Below are 8,506 nucleotides of genomic sequence, written 5' to 3' on the forward strand. Positions count from 1 at the left end.
TATGTCAATCATTATTTAAATATATTGGTAACCTATTCTATAAAAGTTATATTGCCCTCGAAGTCGGTGTTTGGAGTATATATTGACACAGTTTGCCGGCACTCGACTTCTCTGGACTAACAACACCCTTGCCAATATATCCTGCAAACACTGTCTTCTCTGGCATTACCATTGTACTGTACACACCCGTAGCAAAAGATTTTCGAAAAGATTTTGCAACAAAGAGAGTTTCTATTGGAGAAATCCAGGAAGGTCCCGCCCTGTTTCGTTCAGTTTGCTTCTCTTTGGTTTCCAGTGAATACACCCCTGCTGAACACAGCTCAAGATGACCAAATCTGTCAAACTTCAACAGCAAAAAAGCTAGGGATGCTCCTCCTTTTCACCACCCGACAGAGGAGAGAAGAAATGGCGATGCTAGGGTCTTTTAGCTCCGCACAGCAGAACAAAAATGTTTCTGGGAGCGACAGGGACGGGACAGAGTTCGTATGTCCGGTTTGTCTCGAGATTTTTGATAGCCCTGTCACAACACAATGTGGACATACGTGAGTATCTTTACACAAATATCTAATTTTGTCTATGAACGTAGCGAGCTAGACATCATCCAAGTTCAAGCAAACGAGCTTGTCTGGCGTCAACCAGCAAGGGATTGAACATGTATGTGATCCGGCAAGCCAACTACTGACATCATATTTAACTTGCCATTCAATGTTTCCTTTTGGCTTTCAATGTTATATGTTGGTAATATATTTGCATGTTCATAAATATATGCTTTACTTTCAGTTTTGTTTACATCAAGAAATGGGCTTCAATTGAATTGTGGCCTTTGTAGTTAAATTATATTAGAAATGCATTCTGTAGATATGTAAAGAACTACAACGCCCAATGTCCTCACCGGACAGGTCTTTCGTTTGTATCAGGAAGTGAATTTATCAATAAAACAAATTATACTCGTACCGTCCTCTAATTTCACAGAGTGAAGAAAGTAATTGTCAGTGAGGAACATAGTGGTTCAATAATCAGCATCAATGTTTGGTTTTGTCATACCAGACGTCTAAGTTTCGTTTTCCTTCTGTAATACGATGGCTATATGTTTGCTTTCATTTTAGCCTATGAATGACTTGCAACATCTCGATCTCCTTTCCCTTCTCCCTCCACCCAGGTTTTGTCAAAGTTGTCTGCAGGAGTGCCTGCGGCCCCAGAAGCCAGTGTGTGCCGTTTGTAGGGCACCATTGGGCCACTGGGCCAAAGCCACTGACCTAGAGGCCCTCATACACACCTCAATGGCGGCCTGCAAGGGCTGTGGAGCACAGGTGTGTGTGTCCAGCAGTCTGTCAGTTTGTAAAACAATGTGAATAGTCAAAGGAATTAATATAAGTGAGTGAATGATCTATTATAAATGTGGATAAGTCTGTCTGTTTTTAAATAAAGTGCACTACCATTAGCATTGATGCCTTGTGTTTTCTCGACTTTCAGGTGGGCCTGTCCCAAATGAGAGGCCACACGGCAGCATGCTCCAAGTACCAGGAGTATATTGAGGAGGGGGTCAGGACCACTGCCCAGACCCAGCCTAACATTATTGGGTGAGAAGTGGAGGGTGGTGGTACAGCAGCTTTGATATGCTGTGCAATTATCCATATATGGTCAAAGTGTAATATTCTCTGCCTCTCAGTATGTGTTGATCAACCCATCTTTATAGGTTCTCAACTTTGTAATGGCTCTCAATATCCTAACGTATTTATTGACTGGTGGCTTTGACTTTTGCATAAACGCTGTGATTGGGTTTCATGGACATAACACAAACCCAGAGGGATCATGGTTATATAAACTATACAAAAGAGACCTAAACATATCCAGTGACATGTCCTCATTCCACTTCTCCTCGGTCTCCCCAGCCCTATGCCGAACCGCTTCACTTTCTCATGCCCCTACTGTAACTACCAGAACCTGGACCAGGACGGCCTGGTGGAGCACTGCACTTCCCAGCATGCCCGGGACACGCGCCACGTGGTAAGGGGTCTTCAGTGAAACATGACTCACCTGACAATTAGTTTCCCTCAAGCATTTTTCATTGTTTGAAACGTGAGGACAAAGATGGTGTGTTACTGTTAGTGCATGCTATGTCTATGACGGCTTGCCTCAGCCAGGAGTGTAACGTGAGATGTGGTTGCAGAGAGGGGGAGAAATAAGCATGAGCTTGACAAAGTCAAGAGCGAGGGAGAAAGTAAGAAGGGAAATTAAATGGGGATGGCTTGTAAAATCCGGTACTAAGGGCCCTGTGAGAGAGTGTGAAAGAGTCTATTGCGCTGCTCCACTATGCTCATCCGTCATTCTGTACCTGCCACAGTGTCATGGTCATAGATTGCGGCTTCCAAGAAACACGGAATGAGGTGGTGGAGGTTGGGGGGGCATGAGAATGTCTAGTTCTGTAACGGTGTTTCCGTTAGCCGGTAATTGACCCGTTAGCTGGTAATTGATGGTTTTTGGCTGATAAAAATACATAATATAAATATTATAAATATTACAGCCTCGAGTCTTCTTGGGTATGACCCTGTAAGCTTGGCACCTGTATTTGGGGAGTTTCTTCCATTCTTCTTTGCAGATCCTCTCAAGCTCTGTCAGGTTGGATGAGGAGTGTTGCTGCACAACTATTTTCAGGTAGCTCCAGAGATGTTCGATCAGGTTCAAGTCCGGGCTCTGGCATGGCCACTCAAAGACATTGAGACTTGTCCCAGCTGTGTACTTAGGACCGTTGTCCTGTTGGAAGGTGAACCTTTGCCCCAGTCTGAGGTTTTGAGCGCTCTGGAGCGGGTTTTCATCAAGGATCTCGCTGTACTTTGCTCCGTTCATTTTTCTCTCAATCCTGACTAGTCGTCCACTCCCTACCGCTGAAAAAACATCCCCACAGCATGATGCTGCCACCACTATATTTAACCTTAGGGATGGTCCAAGGTTTCCTCCAGATGTGACGCTTAGCATTCAGGCCAAAGAGTTCAATCTTGGTTTCGTCATACCAGATAATCTTGTGGTCTGAGAGTTCTTTAGGTACCTTTTGGTAAACTCCAAGCAGGCTGTCTTGTTTCTTTTACTGAGGAGTGGCTTCCGTCTGGCCACTCTCATAAAGGCCTGATTGTTGGAGTGCTGCAGATGTAACAGTATAGACTTTACGTCCGTCCCATCGCCCCGACCTGGGCGCGAACCAGGGACACTCTGCACACATCAACAGTCACCCTCGAAGCATCGTTACCCATCGCTCCACAAAAGCCCTGGCCCATGCAGAGCAAGGGGAACCACTACTTCAAGATCTCAGAGCGAGTGACGTCACCGATTGAAACGCTACCAGCGAGCACCACCGCTAACTAGTTAGCCATTTCGCATCGGCTACACAGACATGGTTGTCCTTCTGGAAGGTTCTCCCATCTCCACAGAGGAACTCAGTCACTCTGTCAGAGTGACTATCTGGTTCTTGGTCACCTCCCTGACCAAGGCCCTTCACCCCCGATTGCTCAGTTTTTCCCGAGTGGCCAAAGTTGTAAAAATGTCAAGAATGATCAATGGAAATAGGATGCACCTGAGCTCAGTTTCGGGTCTCAATACTTATGTAAATAAGGAAGATTTGTATATTTTTAAATAACCTGTTTTCACTTTTTCATGATGGGGTATTGTGTGTAGATAGATAAACTATTAATTTAATACATTTTAGAATAAGGCTGTAATGTAACAAAATGTGGAAAAAGTCAAGGGGTCTGAATACTTTCTAAATGCACTGTATCAATATAGTCTTAAATCAATTTATCCATTGAACAAATGTTTAATACGATGGCTAAATATACCTTCTAACACTAGATAACTAATTAAACATTGCTATAACTTACTCAATACCACTGATTATTTTACCAGACTCTCAACATTTTCCTTTCTTTCTCTGCCACCAAATGTGACCAACCACCTTGATTCGGTCTTATGTAGCAACATTTGAAATTGTGTTTTTTACATTGGATAAAAGTAGAGACTCAGAGCTAGAAAATGGTATATCATACACTGCAGTTGAGGGAACAATGGGAAAGTAATTCTACGTTGAACACTAATAAACGTTTGATAAACTCACTTTTGAGTAAATGGCCTTTCAATGTTTTGGTACACCTACTGGAGAGCTCTTCTTTGTCGACACCCATGCAGTATCATTCACACCCTTTTAAGCCTTAGCCCCACCCATCTCTTTAAGGATTCACATGTGAGGTCATGTGCTAAACAGAGTATTTTAGTAAATAACCAAAGATTTCATGACTAAAAGTGGTAAGTAGTAGCTTACAACAAGGAAGAACTCCAGGTAAAACAACACTATCTGGTCCTTGGCCTATATCCTAATCTGACCTTTGCGCCGGTTCTGTTGTTCTGGTAAACACACAGTATATTAATTAACATTAAGTGTATTTGTCACATGCACAGGATACAGAAGGTGTGAACGGTGAAATGGTTGATATCAAAACAAAGTGTCCAGATAAAAATATTTAATAATTATTAGATGTCGCTTATCTGACACATGTTCATGAAATACAATAGATTACCGTATTCACACCTGGCAAACTTGAGGGGTCATGTAATCATCTGGCAAAGCGGAGTCTTTTGTTCAGGTAGGTAAACAATGAACCGACATAATCCCAACTCCTACTACTACCAATACAAACATTGTCATGTCTTTAGCTACCTGCAGATTAATACTAAAGCTATCACTATTTTCCAACTGATCTCCCGGCCTTTTTCCGTGTCTAAACCAACTAGGCTCGTATTTTAACAACAATTTTATTTGTATTTACGGATGGAATACACGTTTGTTAATAAAGCACATGAAAGTTCCCATGTTCCAGATGGTATTTCTGCACTCTGTATTCTGTCACTCAGCGGCTTCACCACAGGGAAACGCATATTTTATGTTCTGGGTTTTTCTAGGTCGCACAGCAAGATATTTACCAGAGCAGACTGGAATGTCTTGTGTCAACTTGAGCTAGCAAACATTAGCTAGCTAGGTTAGCTAAGAGAACTTGCAGTAATTCAATTGGCTACCAATAAAGATACTTATATACAAGTCCAGGTGCCTACCCAACAGTTGCTTAAAATATTATTCCACTTCACAGCTGCTTCAAGAAAACATTTACTAAAATAGTCAGCCTGAAACTACATTACATTTACTTAAATGTAAATGTAATGTAAATGAAACTGATCATTTGAATCTACAGTATGCTTAAGTTATTACTGTAAAGAACGTGTTATGTTATACAGAGTCATTTTTTACAAGAGGCTTCCAATTACAGTTAATACCAGTATTTTCCTACATTTTACCCATAATACCGTGCACTCTACAGAATTTATGTTGGCTTACCTGAAGACGTCATGATTATTACCCCTGTTAATTGAGTGGCCATTGTTTTGCAAACTCTGCCATAACGTCCTGTAGCAGTAGGCCTAACAGCGGGAACATGGCTAAAACTGGAAAATACAAAATATAATTTAATGGGGCCCCTTAGTAGTTTATTTACCATTATTTGACAAGGTACAGTATATTGAGAAAAACATCTCTTGAAACTGTACAACTGTTCTGCCTGCGGCTATGGAATCCTGACCTGTTCACCGGATGTGCTACCTGTCCCAGACCTATTATTTGACCATGCTGGTCATTTATGAACATTTTAACATCTTGGCCATGTTCTCTTATCTCCACCCGGCACAGCAAGAAGAGGACCGGCCACCCCTCATAGCCTGGTTCCTCTAGGTTTCTTCCTAGGTTTTGGCCTTTCTAGGGAGTTTTTCCTAGCCACCGTGCTTCTACACCTGAATTGCTTGCTGTTTGGGGTTTTAGGCTGGGTTTCTGTACAGCACATTGAGATATCAGCTGATGTACGAAGGGCTATATAAATACATTTGATTTGATCTTGTACACCAAGGACCCAGGAAAGAGTTGCATGGTAGAGGATAAGAGAAGATATTTAAAAGCTAGAAATAATGAATTGTTTGCGCCGTTTAATTTGTATGTATTCTTTGCTAGAAGAGGTTGGACACCCCTGCTCTAATCTAATGCCTGGTTGAGTAGCTATCGTAAATGTTTAAAACAGTGCAAATCAAACTAGCTAGCTACTGTACCAAGGCTGAAAGCACAGACAAGAAAAAAAATAGGTGACAGGATAGAGGGAGACGTGCAAGGAGCCAACGTGGTCTAAGAACACTGTAGAGAGGATCATGTTACAGAATGTGGTAATGTAAAACAAACCTAGCGTCACCTTCTGTATGTGGCTATTCAGGGGTCTAAGAACACTGTAGAGAGGATCATGTTACAGAATGTGTGTTGCTCCAAAAACAGGCGTAGCTCTACGCACCATTTAGATTTCATGAGACCGCATTAAAAAGGGTTTCTCTTGGGATAAGGCCAGTGACAATCTGGCCGGACATTTGACGGCGTGAGTGTGCATGTTTATTGCTGCTTTAACACAGTGTGTGATGTTTTGTCTATTACTGCTTTATGTTACATGTGAAGGCAAGCTAAAGGCCCATCTGTGTCCAGAGATGAATGAAGAAGTTATATTCTGTTGTCTTGCAGGTGTGTCCTATCTGTGCCTCTATGCCTTGGGGGGACCCCAACTACAGAAGTGCTGACTTCTTCCAGCACCTAAAGATTAGACACACCTTCTCTTATGACACCTTTGTGGTAAGTGGGCCTTAAGACACACTGGTCACAATTCAGTTATTGTTTTCGGGACCTCCTGTCAAGAAAATCTTATTTTATTAATGCCTTGCTTTTCCTTCTCTCCAGGACTACTCCACAGACGAACACACTATGATCCAGGAGGCTCTACAACGCTCCCTCATGGAGAACTGAGGTGGTGTCTGCCTTGAGGAAGGAGGAAAAGGTGGCTTTGAGGGAAAATATAATTGCACTGCACCATCCTTGAACTGGGCTAGTGGTGTAACCATAGGAAAAAGAATAGTAAGGGTGGGTGGTGACTGCATAACCAGGAAGCTTTGAGGCTTACCAAGCAACTCCTCTTATCACTTTACAATTGTCATTCCAACATAAATAAAACGATACAAGTTAAACAGTTCATGTGCTTTCTGGTATAGAAGTGGAGTGATGTCCCTGTGTCTCTCTCCGAAGAAGTGTTGTATTGTTAGACCGTTCATAATTCTGCTGAATCATGACTATTTCATCTGTTCATTGTTAGCATTGTCATATAGGCCTACTGTACCGGAGACTTCCACAGTTGTTTGTTTTCTACTGTTATGACTTGATTCTGCAATGAGAGGTTTTAACCACTGGGTGGCTACCTTTTGCCAAGATAACATAGAGGACTCATCTTTCTATCTGTGCCATTTTAGAATCTGACCGCATGGGCAGTGCCTTTTTGAGGCTTCCATTTGAAAGTAGTCCGTTTTCTTCTTCACGATTGGCTGATCCCTCCTGATGACCCAGTTGGACATGACTCCAATAGGGTCACCAGGAAGGATCACAGCCAATGAAGTTGGAAGTCCCACCCAGTTGACTATATTAAAATGGTGGAAGCCCTTAATTGCACTGCCATGCTAATGTGGCCTTTTGGCCACTAAAGGCCTCTGTCATTCCCTATAGATGAGACATTGCTCTTCAATGCAAGCAATCATTGTAAAGTGTAAACTGCCAGTAACTATTATTCCGGGAGGAATGTGTACTCCAAGATGTATTACTTCTGCTGATGAAAATAGATGTGTTCCCTGTAGTTTGACATTGTTTACTCACAGCTGTTTTTATCTTAATACCAAATCATTTCTGGGTAACAATTAAGTACCTTACTGTGATTGTTTTCAATTAAAATGGTCAGAAATAAACAAATGGCTTCTTAGCAAAGAGCAATTTCAAGCAAGAATTTTCCTAGGACTGTCGGAGTGGGAGAATTGAAAACTAGCTGGGTTTGTCAGAGGGGATCGAACGCTCTTATTGGTCTATTAACTAATTTACTGCCTGGTGATGTCACCAGGCAGGCCAAAACTCCTCCCACCAAAACAGGCTGCAAGTTTTTTCAAACCGCTCTTTCACTGAAAGGGCATTATCATTTTCACAATATTATTCCAACCTCATGGTGTAGAAATATATAAAACATGAAAATCAAGTTTTTTACTGCACTGGTCCTTTGTGTTTGTCTTTTTTCCTGTATACTTTTAGATATTTTTAGTAGAGACATGGGTCTCGTGTGTGTGTGTGCCTTGTGAGAGACTATGCTGGTGGAGGCTCCAGTCTGAGTGTTGGACTTCGATGCATGTGTCAAAGGAGCCCTATTATTTCAATGTGGCATCCCTCTGTGTAATCTCTCATGGTTTCCCATGCACATGCTACACCCCCCTCCTGGTAGATGTTGTTCATTTGAGAATCTAATTCATATAGCATTGATAAGTTAAGATATTAAATAAGAACCTAATACCGCCGGGCAGTATATATGTTGTTTATAATTGGACAATCGGATTTGATGCACTGCTATGGGCTCAC

At 41.9% G+C, this 8,506-nt stretch overlaps 1 protein-coding gene across 1 annotated transcript; it reads left to right on the top strand.

Annotated features, from left to right (window-relative positions):
• The first annotated feature begins 203 nt into the window (after positions 1-203).
• Positions 204-8,151, top strand: LOC124041686 (E3 ubiquitin-protein ligase RNF114-like). The gene is made up of 6 exons (XM_046359559.1): positions 204-542; positions 1,160-1,310; positions 1,474-1,580; positions 1,893-2,007; positions 6,590-6,697; positions 6,803-8,151. Exons 1-6 carry the CDS (start codon positions 367-369, stop codon positions 6,866-6,868), a joined length of 723 nt encoding a protein of 240 aa, XP_046215515.1. The 5' UTR covers positions 204-366; the 3' UTR covers positions 6,869-8,151.
• Positions 8,152-8,506: the final 355 nt, after the last annotated feature.

Source organism: Oncorhynchus gorbuscha, linkage group LG08 (assembly GCF_021184085.1).
Source record: "Oncorhynchus gorbuscha isolate QuinsamMale2020 ecotype Even-year linkage group LG08, OgorEven_v1.0, whole genome shotgun sequence".
Classification (NCBI taxonomy): Eukaryota; Metazoa; Chordata; class Actinopteri; order Salmoniformes; family Salmonidae; genus Oncorhynchus; species Oncorhynchus gorbuscha.